Source organism: Myotis brandtii, unplaced genomic scaffold (genome assembly GCF_000412655.1).
Source record: "Myotis brandtii unplaced genomic scaffold, ASM41265v1 scaffold120, whole genome shotgun sequence".
NCBI lineage: Eukaryota > Metazoa > Chordata > Mammalia > Chiroptera > Vespertilionidae > Myotis > Myotis brandtii.
This window is the reverse complement of record NW_005354174.1, coordinates 4323211-4342797: the sequence shown is the minus strand read 5'-3', so window position 1 is coordinate 4342797 and position 19587 is coordinate 4323211. Positions and strand designations below refer to the sequence as shown.

Below are 19587 nucleotides of genomic sequence, written 5' to 3'. Positions count from 1 at the left end.
CCAAGAAATTAAAAGTACTACATGTCACTAGAAATGGCCACTAGAATGAACATGAAATAAATTCTCTAGCAAAACACCATTATCAGCACCAAGTTCATGCTGAAAATGGCTAGGGTTGAATCTGGTCAACAATCACTTAGGAAATTCAAGGCTTTTAAAAGATTATTTCCCCCATCACTACCAGCCCTTTCAGAATTTCAAGGAATCAATGCCAATACTTCTATATGTAGGTAATTACAATTCCGTTGTGCAATGTATTTGTATTTCTCTTCTATGGTGATATGCTCACTTCTTAAGATAGTTTTAAATAAGTGTAGAAATTGGAAACAAAGGAACTTTTTGCCTATTGTCCATTTCCATTTTCCCATGAGCATCCCAGATAAAGTAATCCTGTGGTTCTAACCTCTTAAATCCTGTTGTGTGCGAACACCACCCATGCTCTGTCTTGGCATTCGAAGAGAAGTTCTCAAAGGTGTATGTCTCTGCTCATCCAGGTAAGCAAGGTCCTCCAAGTGGGCAGAACTTGTGGCTGACAAGACAGAAGAGTTTAGTCAGAATACTTAAGTTTTAAAAACTTACTTTCAGATAGTCTGTATCTCCCAAACGTTGGAATCAGAGCTTACTCCAGCAGATACATTTATCAACTGTTTGCTGAATTCAAAATCCTCATCAGTGTCTAGAATATGGGCCAGGGAAACATGTCAACAGTTGTCTTCAGCTCCTTCATCACTATCAACTGCTTGAGCTTATGGAGAATACTAGCAACAAGTTGGCAAACCTTAGTACCTGATAACAAAGATTATTAGTTTTTGTTTCTTTTGGGGTCACAAATCCCATTTACAGAATAAGATATAAACATCATCAATCAAGAAACCTTGTTTCAAATTATATTGAGTTATAAGAAAAACATGACATTTTATTTTCCACACTTTTCTTTCATGATAATCAAATATGTCCCTAGCTGGTTTGGCTCAGTGGATAGAGTGTTGGCCTGCGGACTGGAGGGTCCCGGGTTCGATTCCAGTCAAGGGCACATGCTAGGGTTTGCGGCTTTATCCCCAGAAGGGGGTGTGCAGGAGGCAACCGATTGATGATTCTCTCTCATCATTGATGTTTCTATCTCTATCTCCCTCTCCCTTCCTCTCTGAAATCAATAAAAATATATTTTTAAAAAAGAATCAAATATGAAACCAATTTGTGTGTGTGTGTGTGTACTGGAAAGGTGGGAACCTGAGACAATGGATAGAGAACTGCCAAACAGTATTTAGGAAACTGCCAATATCCATGAATTCCAAAAACATTCTGTTGCTATCTCAAGATAATCAAGTATTAAGGTCCTCACATTCCATGTGTAAATCCTTTAATTCCTAACACAGCCACAAAAGAGAAAGAAAATGGGATTGACACTGCCGAGTATTGAGAGCTGTTGGGTCCACTTAAAATGAACCAAAAAATGAAGAAACCAAGAACCAGAAAGCACTGAGACAGAATAGTTTTTAACAAAAAGGGGAAAAACTCTCAAACAGTTATTTAGAGCTTATAAATTTTTAATTAAACCATTAATTCAATTTGTTGCTATGTAAGATCTGTGCCAGGGGTAGGTTCAGTCATTCAATGACAGTTATTTACTGAGAACCTACCACATGCCAGGCACTGTTCTTGGTGCCCTCCTTGGCTTAGTTGCCAGTTTACCTCTGATGACTGTTTTGAATGGGTGAGAAGAAGCAAAGTGAAATCACTTCTTGGTTTCTGAGATCCAATGAAGTATTATTGTCTATATCCCCAATCAAAATAAGACACAAACAACGAAAACATAAGGTGAATTATGAACAGTGGCACAAAAAAATTTACACAGAGCTCTATGAGCTAAGAGAGAAAAAAAACAGAGAAAACAGGAGAGAAGGAAGAAGATAAAAAAATAGAACAAGTGCAAGAGATAAATATTCCCCCTCATCCTTCAATTACGTACTGAAATTGTCTTGGTTACCTAGGTCTGTTGGAAACTCAGACAAAAGACTTACCAAGTTATGATACAGTTTCTATAAAAAAAATAAAGGTCTTTGAAAACTAGTCTAGGGAACTTACACCAAGAAAGGGAAGTCAAATGCCACATTACTCACCAGAGGGAGGAAGAGAGTATCAGAGGAATAAAGATAATCTGGTTCTCAGCATTCTGAAATTAAAACTATCTAGAGTAGATAACTATCTAATCTTTTATTGAAAAACACTGGGGACAATGACTCTTACACCATTCCCACTGTATCTATGAATTAGTTCTTATGTTTAATACAATCCCTCCTGCTTTACCCAAAGTCTACTTTCTTTTGTTTGGCTTTTTATCCATTAAAGGGAGCCCTCAGAGGTTCCGTCTGCACAGAGCCTTCCTTGGAGCTCAGAAATATTAGCATCAGTTGAGCAGGAGCCAGTTCACAGAGATATGAGTTTTAACTTTGTGGGGTCATTCCTCCAATCTTCTATGGTTTAACAATCTCAACCTCTTTTCCTGTTTCACAGGCTCAGAGGTGGTAGCTGCTTCCTGCAGTTGCTAAATCCATGATACCTCAGTAAATTACCCTTTCAGTGATTTAAAAAATCTAGTTAACAATTGTTCTCATGTTAAATTTTCTGTTAAAATACCTATGTGGTTTCTGTCTCCTGGCTAGCCTCTGACTGGTATATCGTAGAAAATAAATGACCAGCAATCCCTTTCTATGATGTTTATAATAAAGAATTATCACAGCATGCAGATGTAAAAGAAATCTTAAAGGTCATCCAGTCTAGAGGTCAGCAAATTAAGGCCAGTGGATGAAATCTGGCTTGCTGCCTATCTTTGTAAGTCAAGTGTTATTGGAATATATACAGCCTTGCCTGTTTAAGTATTCATTTACAACAGAATTGAGTAGTTGTGGCAGAAGCCATTTGGCTTGCAAAGCCTAAAATACTAGCTGGTCTTTTAGTAAAAAAATCTGTTGATTCCAATCTAAACAAGTCCCCTCATTTTACAGATTAAGAGACAGTAAGAGTGGCCTGTCTAAAGTGAATCACTTTGGTAGAACCAGGCCTTAAAACCAGCATCTCAATCCAGTGAGTGTTATTTACATTGTACCCTCCTCCTCCTCCTTTTAAAGCTACACAGATCTAATTCTTTCTTAAAAGGCTTATTTTCCATCTCTTATTCATCTTTTCCACTTTCCTTCAACTCCCTGTTATTTATGGCTTTGAATGGCAATAATCAAACTTAGGCCTTGCTAATGCAAAGTAATGATGCCTGGCATGTCACAGACTAATACATCTCTGCACTTCAAATATTTTCCACAGGAAGAAACAAAAGAATAAAGCCCCCATTTTTTTTAAAAAATAAAGAAAGTCCTCATAACATACTTTTAAATCTGATAAACAGAAGAGTAACATAAAAAGAAGATCAATGACAATGAGAATCTTTTATGCACATTAAAACAAAATTTAAATTAAACCTTAACGGCCGGATAAGTGATTTAGTTACCATTATGGGAATATTAACGGCACATTATATAATTTTAAAGCAAGATCTTAGCAGGGTTCTATGTGCCAATACATTAAAATGGTTTGATATATTTTAATAAAAAGAATGAGAATGTCTATTTCATTAATAGGAGGCAGAATGACATAGAAATATATAACATGGAGTGGAGCAAAAAGCTGTTGCAAAAAAAAAGCCTCGAATCTATCCTTTTTTATATATTATATCCTTCTTCAAATCTTTTAAAGATTAAACTAAGGGAGATCTATACCTTGAGTATAAATTTAAATTAAATAACATTTACATAATCCATTGAAATTTCTTTGTATTAGAAAAAATCTCTGGCAAAGACTTTTAGCCACAGCCTTACTTTCTACATGTTCAACTTCTTAAATTCAATTAAGAGCTATTGGCAACTTAAAATTTTTTTTTAAATTGATTTCAGAGAGGAAGGGAGAGGGAAAGAGAGATAGAAACATCATGATGAGAGAGAATCATTGATTGGCTGCCTCCTGCACATCCCTTACTGGGGATAGAGCCCACAATCCAGGCATGTGCCCAGATTGAGAACTGAACAGTGCCTTCCTGGTTCATAGGTCAATGATCAACCACTGAGCCACACTGGCCAGGCAACGTTCATAAAATATAAATTTTAGTGTGAACTTACGTTTTACTAAATTAATCTTTACTATAGTAATTCCTAGGAAAATGAACATCAATTGTTTTATTGCTTTATTTAATAAAACCAAAAAATGCAGTAAAATATTTTGGAATGAGTACATTCCTCAATTTTGGACAGACGACATTAAAAGAAACAGACAAACATTGCAATTACTGATCTGTATGAATAGCACATTCTTTCACAAATCTAAATACTCATGGGCAAAATGAACCTAAAAAAAAGCAGTGACACTGAATATCAAGTGCAACAGCTCTGAAGTCCTTATTCAGGGCTTAGATCTGAAATCAGTCAATGCAGAACTACTGCTTCAATCTGAACTGCAGTTAAATATGGTTAATGTTTACCTAAGTTTATTAAAATATTCATTCTTTTTCTTATGTTAGCAATTAAGATATTTTTGATGTCTATCACTATTTTCTTTATCAAATTAATCCAAAGTAATTTTATTGCCTTTTTCTTCATTAAATCATTATTCTCCTTTTTTAAGTTTCTGCTATTTTCAGTTTCTTTCTGCTTACTCATTTTCAAAAATCTTGTCCCTTCAAATGCCTTATTTAAAAGCATGAGAGTCAGGAGACATGAAATTCTGTTAGCTGTGTCTCTTTGTTCTACTAACTGTATGTAGTTGTACTCTCCCTCAGAGTCACTTGAATCTTTTCCATTTACAAACCACTTTCTGAGAAAGAGTCTTTGTCATACTTTGTCAAATGGGATCTCACTCCTTGTCTAAATTTGCTCAGGCAAATACTTTTTCTGCTTCTCTGACTGATCCCTCAGTCAGATTAATTGCTTCTCCCTTTCAGCAACCACATACAAATATTGCTAATTAGAACTTGTGTTATTCAGCTAGTAGTTTACATGTCTGTCTTCTCTTATTATTAAAAGGTTCTTGCCCTGGCCAGATGGGTCAGTTGGTTGGAACATCATCCCATACACCAAAAGGTTGTGGGTTCAATTCCTAGTCAGGACACATACCTAGGTTTTGGATTTCATCCCCAGTCAGGGTGCATGCGAGTAGCAACCTATCGGTCTCTCTCTCTTACATCAGTGCTTCTCTGACAACTAATAAAAACATATCCTTGGGTGAGGATAAAAAAAATTATAGAAGGTTCTTGAGGACAAGAAGGCAACATCTGATTCATCTCTGATAACATTATCCCTTCAGAGTAAATCAGAGTGCCCAGTATGTAATGCTCAATACAAAACCAAATTCCAGACTAGTCCTACTTAGATTTAGAAATCTGACTGGCTCTATCCTTATCCTCATTACTCTGCTTAATGCTTAACAGACATCACTATGGTAATATGCTTGGCTCCAACAATCCTATGTAATAAAAGTCTAATATGCAAATCAACTGAACAGCAGAACAACAGGTGGAACAACCGGTCGCTATGATGTGCACCGAGCACCAGGGGGCAGACACTCAACGCAGGAGCTGCCCCCAGCCTGCAGGCGCCAGGCCAGCCAAGGCGGATGCTAGTGGGGCCTCCTGATCGCCCCGCCAGTTGCCCCACAGATCGGCCCTGATTGCCGGCCAGGTCTAGGACCCCTACCCATGCACGAATTTTGTGCATCGGGCCTCTAGTCTCTATATAAAAAAGGCTAATATGCTAAGTGTCCCTCCAAACGTCCAACCAGTCGCTATGATGCGCACTGACCACCAAGCGGCAGACGCTCAATGCAGGAGCTGCCGTGATATGCACTGGCCATTTACAAAGAAACAGCACCATGGACCTGGCACTGACAAAGCAACACTTGGCTTCCCCAAATGGAACACAGGCCCCGCCACCACTCCGGAGCGACAGCCCACCAAACTGTAGCCAACGCTGCCGAGACCCCATGGCACAAAATGCGGCCCACAGCCCAGCCCAGCCTGGAAATAATTGCTGTGGGCATTGGGTAATGACATCAGCAACATCCGGCTTCCTCTTCCTAGAGACTAGCCTCCTTGCAGTTTCTTTAGCCCAGGAACATGACTTGCTTTATAGCTAGGTGCAAACATTTTACACTTTAACCAAATGTCTGTGAAGCATTTTCCCATGCCTCATCTCATTTGATCCTCACAGAAGTTCTAGAATAGGTAGACAGAAGCCTCGGTAGAATCCTATTTTCTTTTCATTAGCTGGAAAGCAGAGATTTAGAAAGTTTAGAAACTTAACCTGACTGAAAAGAAGTAAGAAATTTTGGGCCTTGAAAATGACTTCAGGTTTTCTCACTGTGCAGAATATAGTCAAACACTGCTGCAGTTAAATATTTTACCCTTTGTTCTCCCTGCGTGATCTATAATAATAATCTGCTTCGTGTTGATATTTACTGCTATGTTGCTGACAATTACCTGAAAGAGAAGTTGGGGTGCTTCACTGGGCTGGAAAAAGTTTAGCTACATCAGAAAGCAGGTCTAATTAAGCAAGTTTATTCTGTATCTATAAAAGGCTAAGTTGACTAGCACATGCGTGATCCATATAAAGCTCTTGCTGGCGCCAATCGCACATGTGTGTTTCGATCTGTCATTGTCAATCGTGAATTTGGTTGACACTTCTATTATAGAGAAAGGGAGAATATCTATATTAAAATATTTCTTCTAATTAATTTCCTTTCAATGTGCATGAATCCGTGTACCGGGCCACTAGTGTTCATATAATCTTCCTTCAGGTACTCCCTTCAGATATTTTCTCTTTATTTGTGTGTGGTTAATCCTCACTTGAAAATACTTTTTCCCATTGATTTTTATAGAGAGTGGAGGGGTGGGGAGAGAAAGAAACATCAATGTGAGAGAGACACACATCAATTAGTTGCCTCCTGCACTCACCCTTGAACTGGAATCGAACCCTTGACCCTTCGGTCCTTAGGCTTATGCTCTAGCCATTGAGCAAAATTGGTCAGGGCACTCAGGTACTCTCAATCTCTCTTTTAACTTTTCCCTAAAACACATGTCACTTTCTATCATACTATATAAATTACTTATTTATTACTAGGGGCCCAGTGCACGAAGATTCGTGCCCTGGTGTGGGTCCCTCAGCCCCACCTGCACCCTCTCCAATCTGGGAGCCCTCAGGGGAGCCCTCGGGAGTTTCTGTCTGTCTTTGCAATCATATGAGCGAATTGTCTGAGACCCCCCAACCCAGTTTGGTTTGTTGCTCACAGAATAATATAGGCTTTTTTCCCCTTTGCTTCATTGGTGGAGATTTCCTGGAAGTTTTAGGATATCTTCCCTTTAATTTTTCCTAGACACTCTGATTTTACTTACGTCTCTCACCTTTGCTTTCCCTCCCCCCCCACCGCAATAGTAACTTGCTCCAGGCTCACTTTGCTCTAGTGTAGTGGTTCTCAACCTTCCTAATGCTGCGACCCTTTAATACAGTTCCTCATGTTGTGGTGACCCCCAATTTCATTGTTATAAATTGAACATAATTAAAGCATAGTGATTAATCACAAAAACAATATGTAATTATATATGTGTTTTCCGATGGTCTTAGGCGACCCCTGTGAAAGGGTCATTCGACCCCCAAAGGGGTTGCAACCAACAGGTTGAGAACCGCTGCTCTAGTGTCTAGGAGATCTGTCTGCCACCAGAACTACGATTCCCAGCATTCCTGGTGCTCCCCGCACTCTGGGCTTCCGCTTCCGGTCCTGTGGCTGCCACCAGAACTACTATTCCCAGAAATCCTGGTGCTCCCTGTGCTCTTGGTTTTCCCTTCCTGCTCTGCCTCTGTCCCACAGCCTCCCACTCTGCCAAATCCTCCAAGCCACCAGCTCTCCCTCTCTGCTCTCCGTCTCGTGGCTTGGGGAGCCAAGTTCCCCAAGCTGCTCCACTCTCTGCCGGCTCTCCTGCTCTGCTCTCTGCCTGGCACTGTATGCAAAGTAACCTGCCATCTTTGTTGGGTTAATTTACATACTCACTCTTGATTGGCTGGTGAGCAGAGCAGAGGGATGGTCAATTTACATGTTTCTCTTTTATTATATAGGATGTTTATTTTACTTTCCCTGGCTAGAATGTAAGCTCCATGAAGGTGGCAATCTTTGTTTTGCTTATTAAGTTTTTTACAGAGAGTTAGGGAGAGGGATAGAGAGTTAGAAACATCGATTCAGCTGCCTCTTGCACGCCCCCTTCTGGGGATGTGCCCGCAACCCAGGTACATGCCCTTGACCGGAATCGAACCTGGGACCCTTGAGTCCGCAGGCCGACGCTCTATCCGCTGAGCCAAACCAGCTAGGGCATGGCATGTTTAGAGTAAATCAGAGTGCCCTGCATATAATGCTCAATATAGAACCAATTCCAGACTAGTCCTACTTAGGTACAGAAATCTGACTGGCTCTATCCTTATCCTTAGTATTTTGACATACTTTTTAGAAGTTAAAATAATGCTCAATAAATGCTTGTTTAATGACTAAACAATTATATTTAACATATACTTCGTGTTTTGGCTACATTTAAATAATCAATGAGTAACAAATCAGGATTTGTCTTATCCAGTTATTTGAAAGCTAAAGATGAAGGAGGTGGCCATAACAACAACACCTTGTACAACATCATCCCACACAAACACCGATGATAGATCTATATAGACATATACATTCCCATCTCATGATGCTACTCTTACTGTAAAATTGTATAGGCAAATATTTAAGATAATCCTGCCAAGTTAAATTAATACTATAACACTTAAAGAACACTTTCCAAATGTGTTTAGAAGAGATAATTTGGTAAGTTTAAGGGAAATAAAGAAATAGGAAAAAACAAATCTGTAATAAACCTTTCATATAAAAATAAAATGCTTTAAAAAGTAAACACATAAAATCTGTCAATAAAAAGCCTTCTCTGTTTTCAGAGAAGGAAGACGAAGTAAAAAAAGGGAGCATATTATTTTTGAGATTTCATTAGATCGGAACAGCTGACTCACTTATAGAACATTTAACTGACATACTTTTTAGAATTCAAAATAATTTAATACACAAGTGGGCAGGAAAAAAAAATCCAGAGACAACATTTAGTACAAAACATTCCAGAGACAACTCTATATTGAATTTGAAACCAGTTTGAATTATTTATTCTTATAGCAGTTGCCACTACTGCAAATAGATTTTAGCAGCACAATTGTCATTCTGGCTGGTCTGAGAAAGGAGCCTGGAAAGACACTTTGTCTGCAACAGCCTGGGCAAGAAGCCACTCTGGGTCCTTACACCTTTAGATTCATTAAGCCAATGTTTTAAGGCCTGAAAAGCCCATCTGGATTTTTTGTAAAGTCCTCATTACAGTTCCTGATTCGATTCATTTAAATCCCTCAGGAGTCCCATTTTTGCATTTACCTGATTCTTAAGATCCTGTTCTTAGGAAAATGTGCAGCTCCAAACATTAACAAGTAGACGGTGAAAGTTTATATTTTAACTGACTTCTGTTGTCTGTATGTTTCCCTGATAGACTCCTCATTTTCACACAAAGCATGGAGGACAGCTGTTGCAAGTGAACATTTCCTGCTTCCCACATCCCTCCAATTCATTGCCAATTTCATTTTAAGACATCATGTATGACCATAGACAGCCTATTCTCTGATAATTTCTGCCATGCAACCGCAAGTCCACAAGGGTTCTCTATTTTCTTCTAATACAACAGGCTTAAAAATAAATATGGAATAGTGATTTACATTTTGAAAACAATAAAACACATAGTTTTCATTTTCTCATACTTAAATATTAAGACTTTTAATTTAAAGGTATATAACTAAATTTATATTTGGAAAACTGAGTTACCCCAGAAAAAACACAAGCTTTACTACTGCCAAAACTCATCTTTAATGACCATCATTTTAGTTAAAAGCTCTTGTTTTCAGTAAAAAGTACTTCCTTCATATGTGGTATGTGGAGCTTTTAATTGGTATATCTAACTATAAGATTTTACCTGTTTGAGTCTTTATGTTTCTAAAAGTATACAGTTAAATCTAATAGACCAATATATTTATACTTATAATAACCAGACTTGTTTTACTAGTAATAGTTAATAAAAAGTACATGATTGCTTTTAAAATTTCATTATATAGACTTTTTCTATTTTTGAGTTAAAAGCTCAGAAAAATTTAAAAAGAAATACATCAACATAAATATTTGCATATACGCTGACTCCATTCCCTGCAAGCAAAAGTATTATAAAAGCCAAAGTGTTATGAAAGCCACGTGTTCTTTCCATGCTTTTTAAAATCAAGGGACTTAGGGAATAATACAAAGTTTTAGTTTTTAGAGTTCAATCCAGCAGCAGCCTCAAGGATTGTAAATAATTCCTTGACAATTTCCTGGTCCTGCTCCATGTGGCCCTATAACAGTGCCAACAAACTCAGGCAAAAAGAAGGTGCTTCTCTTCCCCCAGTGGAGAGCAGTATGCAACACAGCAAGGATCCTTTAAACAACTACTCCCCTAGGTGTGTTTTTTCTTTTTAAAGTGATGCAAATGGTATTTTCACATCATTATTCATCATTATTTAGCCTCTAAAATAAATATATTACTCATACTGAGATAAAGTTTTTTTAAAAGAGAAATTTAAAAGCTGGATTTGAATAAGGCCTTTTATTATTGGCATTTCATCACATACCTCTCCTTCCCTGCTGTGCATATGCTTAGAACAATTTAATAAATATACTGTATTTTCCTTCTCTATTTCAAGCTCATATCATAGTTAAGATCCTTAATTATTTCTGTTAACCAAGGAGTTTTGAGTATTTGATCTTCCCACAGTTTGGGGGAACCACTTCTGTGTACACACTGGAAAGTAAAGGAAAATATGTATATCTAGAGCTAAAATGAGAAGAGAGGACCCTCGTGAGCTAAGAAAATTTATTTTAAAAGATGATTTAGATATCTAATCATTTAAGCTACAAGAGATGGTGGTCTTATCAAATATTTATATACATTATACAGTTAGCAGAGTAATTCCATATGCAATTAATTTTATTTCTCTGCATTCAGGAAACATTTTCAACTCATCATCCATTTAATTTTAAAAAGAACTGAGTCATTTTTCTGCCCCTTTGTGAGGACACTGAAACCATGATTTTCAGTCACAGAAAACCCAATACAAACTATTCCCTGACTTATGACTTGCCTTGCAGGCAATAGTAGGTCTGTTTGTATTACATTCAACACTGACAAGAAATAATTATCTGATGAAGTATTTTGTTCAACATAGTCAATACGTGCTACTCTGACAGTATAAACTCCAATTCTCCAGGACAGAACGAACTGCCTTCTGAGGGTGCATTTAGCTTTTACCCTTCCTTTCCTTTGCAGAAGCATGATCAGTGCTACTTAGAATATGAATATCTCTTTTAGTCAGAAAGGCCAGTGTTATAGGATGACCATTGTGATTGGTGAAAAAAAAAATAATTAAGGTCTGTAGGAGTAATAATTCGGGCTAATATTATTCCCCCCACTCTTTTTTTTTTTTAATGTAGGGGGAAAAGGAAAGGGAAAAAAAGAGGGAAGAAAATAATTTAAGTATGCATAAGAAGTATTTTCCAATACTTAAATTAAAACAAACTCCAATAGCAAAGAAAAAAAAATCACTGTTTCATAATACTTGATATAATCAGCATACTTTCTATTAAAAAGATAAAGAAACAATGATAGCAGAAACACAGTTCATAAAAGCACAGTAAAAATTTCCGTGATCCCAAAATATAACAGTAAGAAATGAAAAAATAAGCAACAGAAAAAATTTTGCAAAAACATCTGATAAAAATTTTTATCCAGAATTTACAACAAATTATTACATAAATAAGAAGACAACTCAATAAAAAATGTGCAAAGGTTTGAGTAGCTATTTCACTAAAGAAGATATATGATAGCTAATAAATACATAAAATGTGCTCAGCATCATTAGTCATTAGAAAATGAAAATTAAAACCACAAGATAACATTTCATACCCAATCAAAAAGCTATTATAAGGGATAAGACAGTAACAAATGGTAGAGAAGAGGTGGAAAAACAGGAATCCCCATACTGTGGGTGGAAATGTAAAATGGTGCAGCCACTTTGGAAAACAGTTTGGCAGTTTCTTAAAAAGTTAAACATAAATTTACTCAATGATACATCATAGGCATCTATCCAAGAGAGATAAGAACATATGTCCACCCAAAGAATTACACATGAATGTTTATAGCAGCACTATTCACAATAATCAAAAATTGTAAAAACCTAAATGCTCATCAATTGGTGAATGGATAGATAAAATGTAGTAATAATAGCTGTAACAGCTGAATACTATTTGCAATAAAAAGGAACAAACTTCTGATACATGGATGAACCTCAAAAACATTATAACAGACACTAGAGGCCCAGTGCAGTCTGGGACCCCTTGGGGGATGACCACCTGCTGGCTTAGGCCCGCTCAAGGGATGTCCACTTGCCAGCAGTGAGCAGGCCTAAGCTGAAGTCTGACATCCTTGAGGAGGCAGGAGAGGCTCCCGCCACCACCACTGTGCTGGCAGCCATCAGCCTGGCTTGTGGCTGAGCAGAGCTCCCTCTATGGGAGCGCATTGACCACCAGGGCGCATCTCCTGCATTGAGCGTCTGCCCCCTGGTGGTCAGTGTGTGTCTTAGTGACCAGTCATTCCCAGTTGTTCTGCTGTTAGGGTCAATTTGCATATTACCCTTTTATTATATAGGATAAGAGACCACATATTGTATGACTCCACTTATATACAGTGGGGCCTTGACTTACGAGTGTCCCGACTAATGAGTTTTTCGAGATACGAGCCGTCTCTCGGTCGATTTTTTGCTTTGAGTTGTGAGCTAAAATTCGGATTACGAGCCAGCTTCAGATACCCCACCGCTAGTTGGCGCAGTGAATGTCACAGTGAACGCCACAACATCAGCCCAGCATCACGTGTCTCACTCGTTCACTTTAATATGAGAATTGATTTGACATACGAGTAATTTGAGTTATGAGCTCCGTCACGGAACGAATTAAACTTGTAAGTCAAGGCCCCACTGTAAAATGTCCAGAAAAGGTAAATCTAAAGAGATAGAAAGTAGAATAGTAGTTGCCTGGAGTTCGGGATGGGAATGAAATTAACATTAAATAGACATGACAAGTCTTACTGGGATAATAAAAATGTTTTAAAACTGATTCATGATGAAGGCTGCATAACTTGGTAAATATATGAAAAATTACTGAGTTAGGTGAATTACTCAATATGGGTGAATTTTATGTGTAAAATATAGCTAAATATACTGGATTTTAAAAAGAATAAATTTCACAGAAACTGCTGCTACCACTGAACTAAGGTGGAAATTGGAATAATTTCTGGCCAGTTTGGGTACCTAACAACTTCAACAAATGAATAAGTAAAGTATTAATTTATTGAAGTTATTAGGTTAATATACACTAAAAATAGGTATTTCTTCAAAGTTCTAGTTATGTTGCCTAAGACTGCTATTTCTAAACCAAAACCAAGGGAAAATCCTTCTAGAAAAAAGTTTAAATATAATATATATACACATATATATTAAATTGAGGTATGATTTACATAAATTATGTAAATCTTATGTGTATAGCTCAATACATTTTTTATACACACACACATGTCATAAACAGACACACCCATGCAACCACCATTCAGATCAAAATATACAAGTAGAAGGCTCCTTTAATTGATATTCCCATCAAAGGTAACCACTACTTTAGTTCTATCACTACAGAAGTGCCATACTTTTGTCTGTTTTTCTGAACTTTAAATAAATATACATACTTCATACATTCCATAATGTTGTCTGTAACAGTAGTACCTTCTTTTTCATTGTTGTATACAATTTATTTTCCAGTCTACTATTGACGGACAGTTGAATTTTCAACTTTTGGGAATAAAGAATAAAACAGACACAAACATCCTTATTATTGGTCTTTTGGTGAACATCAGAACTTATTTTTGATGGGAATCCCATATAGGAGTAAAATTGCTAGATTTTAGGTAACATGCATATATAGCTTTATATGTCTTTAATTAATCTTGCCAAGCAGCTTTTTAAAGTGGTAGTATCAATTTATTAATATACTCCCACCAACAATGTATGACAATTTCAATTGCATTACATCCTCACTATCAATGGTACTGCCATTCCTTTTAATTTTGTGGGTATGGGTATAGTAGTAACTCATTGTCAAGACCCGTGAAGGATCTGATATTTTGCAGATATTACTTAGAATATTGGCATTTTCTAGGATTTTTATGTAAATGGAATCATATACTATGTACTTTAAAAACTATCTGGCTTCTTTCACTAAACATAATTATTTTGAGATTCATTAGTTGTTATAGTATCAATAGTTCATGTCTGCCCTAGCCAGTCTGGCTCAGTGGATAGAGCGTCAGTCAGCCTGTGGATTGAAGGGTTCGATTCCAGACAAGGGCACCTGTGGGAGGCAACCAACTGATGTGTGTCTCTCTCACAGTGATGCTTCTTTCTCTCTGTCTCTCCCCTTTCCTTCCGCTCTCTCTAAAAAACAACAACAACTAAAAATTCCCCCCGCCCCCAAACAAACAAATAAATAGTTCATTTCTTTTTGTTGCTGGGTAGTATCCATTGCAAAGATATACTATAATTAGTTTATCCATTCACCTGTTGATGGACATTGTTCATAATTTTTGGCTATTACAAAGAGATTTGCTATAAACATTTGTGTATGTCTTTATGCTTTCAATTGTGTACATATACTTTTATTTGTATAAATACTATTGGGCTTTTCACCTCACAATGTCTTTCTCATAAGTTATAGCATGCTAGGATTCTAATATGACATCATGGGTAAGGACCAACATATTTAAAAAAGGCCTACGAGAGAAAATATTCTATCACCATATTAAAGCAAATAATCTTGAAAAGTTAATAATAAAATCTTCTGAATTACTGTTCTGCCAGGTGAGGCATTGTCCGCATAACCACATGATGACAGATGCTGATGGTCTCCCAGAGGTTGGAACAAAGAGTGATGGTTTAGAAAAGGTATGAAAATGAAAAAGAACTGGGAAGGCAAGAAGCATTACACTATCACCTGCATAAATAATTATATCTGGGAACTAAGAGAACTTGACTATAGTAAGTAATTTATTATCTTGTATCAGTAAAATAATCCTATCCAATCATTCATCAGGGAAGTGAAAAAGACAGACTGATTTTATAGTATGGACAACGTTCAAATGATGACACATTTTTAAAATGCCAGAATTCCCAATTATTCTGCAAAAGTTCCTGGTCTGAATTATTAAATAGTAACTTAGGTGTAGAAAAAATATCCTTAGACATCAATTCTAAATAGCTGCTTAAGAATAATGGCTCTATATTCCAGCCATTTAAACTTCGGAACCATTCCTTTATGACTGAGGCTGCTAGTGGTATTTATTAGTTATTCTTTAGCAATGTAGGCATCTGGTAATTCTTTTATAATAAGATAGCCAGATATTGTGGAACAGTGAGCTCTTAGAATATGGAAATGGAATTCTTGCCTCTCTGCCACTCCCTTAAACTAGAGGATGATTTCTGATAATACAAACTCTACTGAAATATACTTCAATTTAATTTAATGTTTTTTAAAACTTTAAAACCTCAAACTGAAATCCCTTCAAAGAATTCTGTGAGAAAAATGATTTTTAGAAGTTCAACAATGTACTTTATAAGATTCTTTTTCTGATTTTGTGTGTGTTTTTATGTATTTTGGGGAGAACTAAACAATCAACCTCTTGAGGAACACAAGCCTTCCCCCAAGTTAAAAAAGATATACACATGTATATTACCCAAACACAAAAGAGCAGCTTAATCAAAGAAGATGAATGAGAAATTTAAATACTGTAAGATAATTTATTTTCATTTCAATATATATGCCAGTAAAATGGTCATTATTTTGAAAACCTTACCTGCTACTGAATTTGGTCGTGGCATAAGATACAGAGGAATAGACTGTACTGATTGCGATAAAACTGTTTCCAAATTCCTCTCTGGGATCTTATTCAGACTATAGGTGGAAGCTGTCATATTTTCATCTACTCGGTATAAACAGGAATCCATGCTGGCTTTTTGAGATTGCCAAGGTTTTAGATTTCCTCCAGATCCTAATTCTTTACTGCTTTCCCCAACATATTTTGTGCGTTCTACATTTTCAGAATAGCTTGTCAACGTAGCTAGAAAAAAAGAGTAAAATGAATTGTTTAAAAACAACAACAACAACCCTGGAGATTAATCTGTTAGTACTATCCAAATTCAAGACCAGATAGTAAAAATATTAGTTACATTATTTTTTAAAAGTTACTGATGATCTTTTCATTTCCACCATGAAGTTTAGATAATTGAAACCAAAGTATATCTCTCACATATTTTCTCTTATCTCTCTTATTTTTACCTTAACACTTCTATTTAAATAAATCAAACAAACTCCTACATCAGTGCTAAAGGACAAACAAGGAAGGCCTATCAATGCTAAAATGTTCAGAATTTCATCAAAAGGAAATTTATGTAATTTTCATGAATTACTGGAGTGCTCCAGAGGTCTCAAAAAGATCTTTATGTTTATACTCTTTTTATCTTATATTTTCCCGCATTTAAATTTATTTCCTGGTCCTTTATATGTAACAAAGAATTAGAAAAAAAAAACAGTCCCTAAGAAGAAGCTAATAGAGGAGAAAGAATCTGTCCTAATAAGGAGGCAATACAGGGCCTTTTTGTTTATACCTTGAACTGTAGCTCTAATCCTATCTAGTCCCTTAACGAAATCAAACAAAAACCTAAAAGGCTTCTAGAACTTTACTGAGTCTTATCACTAATTATAAACAGGAATTATAAACAGGAAAATTTCCATCAACCTTAGGTATGGAAGGGCTCAAATACATTAAAATCTAGATTATAAAAATCTCAGCAATCATTATAAAACAAGAATATCATCCCAGGAGAGTTTTTAAATGTTAGTTCATATTCTCTTCTTTCATTTTAAATATTCCTATTGTTAAAAGAAGAGACTTAAGTTCATGAGGTAATTTCTATGTTTCTTTTCAGTGAAGTTTTCTCTTTGGAAATTTAAATGGAGTTCTGGACTTTATTGTAACAAAAAAAGAAGGTGAATTACAAAGACAGACACCCTGCTTGCCTTCCTGCCTTGCAGCTCTTTATCAAACTATGTCCTCCGTGCATCTGAGAATTAAGTGCTGCCAACCAGTCTCCATATCCCCACTGATATTAGGGAGCCCAGTGCCATGGCAACATCTCCCTTTCAACTCCATCAGAGTGGGCAGTCACCATCAGGCTTCTCAAAATACCAGTGGCCCCCACCTCCACTTAGTCTTGAGTTACCTTTTTATATATTGTCCCTATTATCCTTTGTATATATTCCTGGATTCAATTTGTTTAGAGTTTTGTTAAGGATAACAAATATCAGCTTTTTTGAAAACTGTAAGCTTGTGTAATTATTTAAAAAAATACATAAAATGATTAACATAAAAACCAACTCACCAATGATGCCACTATCTCTGCTTTCGAGGGTGGAAGTTGGACTAGTGACAGCCCCATAGTTGCAGTCCTTGGCTGTTGCATTTGTACTGACTGGTGGGAGGGTGGAGCAGGGGCTACTAGCTGGTGGAGAGGCAGTGCTGCTAGTCAAAGTGGAACAGGGGCTTATCCGCTGGGTGATAGCTGAGGTCTGAAAAATCGGAATGAAAAATAAGATAAACTGATCAGCTGTTAAAGTAAAATATTATCTTATGGTAAAACATAATCTTTGATGAGAAGAAGAAGAAAATCTGCATGCAGCTTGTACATTTTTTGCGGTTCTATTTGTTTTTGCTTTCCAGAATAAGATATTCTGCATTCTACAATTAAGGTGATACTTAAACTTAAAATGAGCAGAGACTGTGGCCAGTTTTTCTGCCTAGGAAATTTCCAGTAATAAGTATTCTTTATCATTAACATGAATTAATGGAAAACATTTTAAAATTAAGCACAAGTTGATCTTGCTGTTTCCAATCAATAAAACTTCTGAAAGCTTGGAACTTTGTCTTGTTCATAATTTTTCTTTGGATAGAAAAAAACAAATCTCCAAATGAGAAAAAATAAAAAAAAAGGTTCATAATGCAAATAATTGTGTTTTGGAAACATAGGTGGCTGCCCAGAAACAATAAATGAATGCAGGGAAAATGCTTTAATCTAAAAGTTAGTCTAATAAAATAGATCAAACAATATTAATTTAATTAAAAACTTAATTTTTCTGTAGAAACTGATTACTAAGATCTCTTTGTATCCTGAGTAATTCTTACACCTGAAGTTACCTCCTTTTTAAGTTTCTGATGGGAAGGAATAAAAATAATCACAAAGAAGATTGGTGGTAATATATTCTGATTTACTGAATTTAATAATAATTCACTTTTCTTTAGCTCTTTCTACTCAAATAAATTACTAACATAATGAATAAAAGTACTATTTTTTTCAAACACTAAAGAAATTCTATCCTTTTCAAAATGTGTTGTGACAAAATCACATGAAAGAAAACTGATGATAAATTTCACATCTTTAATTCTTAATTTTAAAAGAAGCTTTTCAACTTCTTTAAATAGTCTTCATATTCTCTCTGCTAAAATGAAGATTTACATTTAATATTTGATTGGAAAAGGTGTTGATTACTAGATATGAGAATATTAAAGCTCTTTGACTCACCCTAAAATATTTCTAGATGCAATCCCTTGTATTAAATTCCCCACTGGAATCCATGCACCAGGCCTCTAGTATGCATATAAGATCTTTGGTTAATCTCTTCCCGCCCTCCCCCTCCCTCCCTTCCCTCTGAGATTCAACAGTTTGTTCTATGTTTCCATGCCTGTGGTTTCTGCTCCTGTGTTGAGCGTCTGCCCCTGGTGGTCAGTGCATGTCATAGCTACCGGCCGGTCGGCTGGTCGGCCAGTTGGCTGGTCACTTAGGCTTTTATATATACATATAGATACTTTACTTTTGTTTAATGCTATACAGTTTTTAAAAATTTTAATATATTATTTCATTTACTCCTTTATTAACTAAGTATAAGACATATTATTTCCCTCATTTGAGAAATTTGAAAATGAAAGTATGAAAGCTATGAAGTAGCTTATTTTTTTACATATACATATAGCTTATATATTTATATACTAATTATATTGCATATTATTTTATACCCTTTATTTATATGGCATTTTATAGCTTACAAAGTATTTTAATATTTATGATTTAACTTGATCCTAACAACAATCCTGTCAGGTGTTATTATTTCATATTACACTGGAATAGTATAGTTCTTAACAGACTGCCTGGATTTAAATATTACTATACCACTTTCTGACAGTGTGTTTCATTTTTTTTATATCTAAAAGTTAATATAAATGGACTCTACTACATTGGGTTGTAATTA

At 36.0% G+C, this 19587-nt stretch overlaps 1 protein-coding gene across 9 annotated transcripts in view; it reads right to left on the bottom strand.

Moving 5' to 3' along the window:
• Window positions 1-19587, bottom strand: part of TANC2 (tetratricopeptide repeat, ankyrin repeat and coiled-coil containing 2) — a 215324-nt gene that overhangs the window by 92171 nt on the left and 103566 nt on the right. For all 9 annotated transcript variants that reach the window (XM_005858613.2, XM_014532046.1, XM_005858615.2 and 6 more), the window contains 3 exons: window positions 17667-17853; window positions 16082-16345; window positions 404-529 (listed from right to left, as the gene is read on the bottom strand). In XM_005858613.2, coding sequence (XP_005858675.2) covers window positions 404-529; window positions 16082-16345; window positions 17667-17853 — 577 coding nt within the window. The remainder of the gene's footprint in view (window positions 1-403; window positions 530-16081; window positions 16346-17666; window positions 17854-19587) is intronic.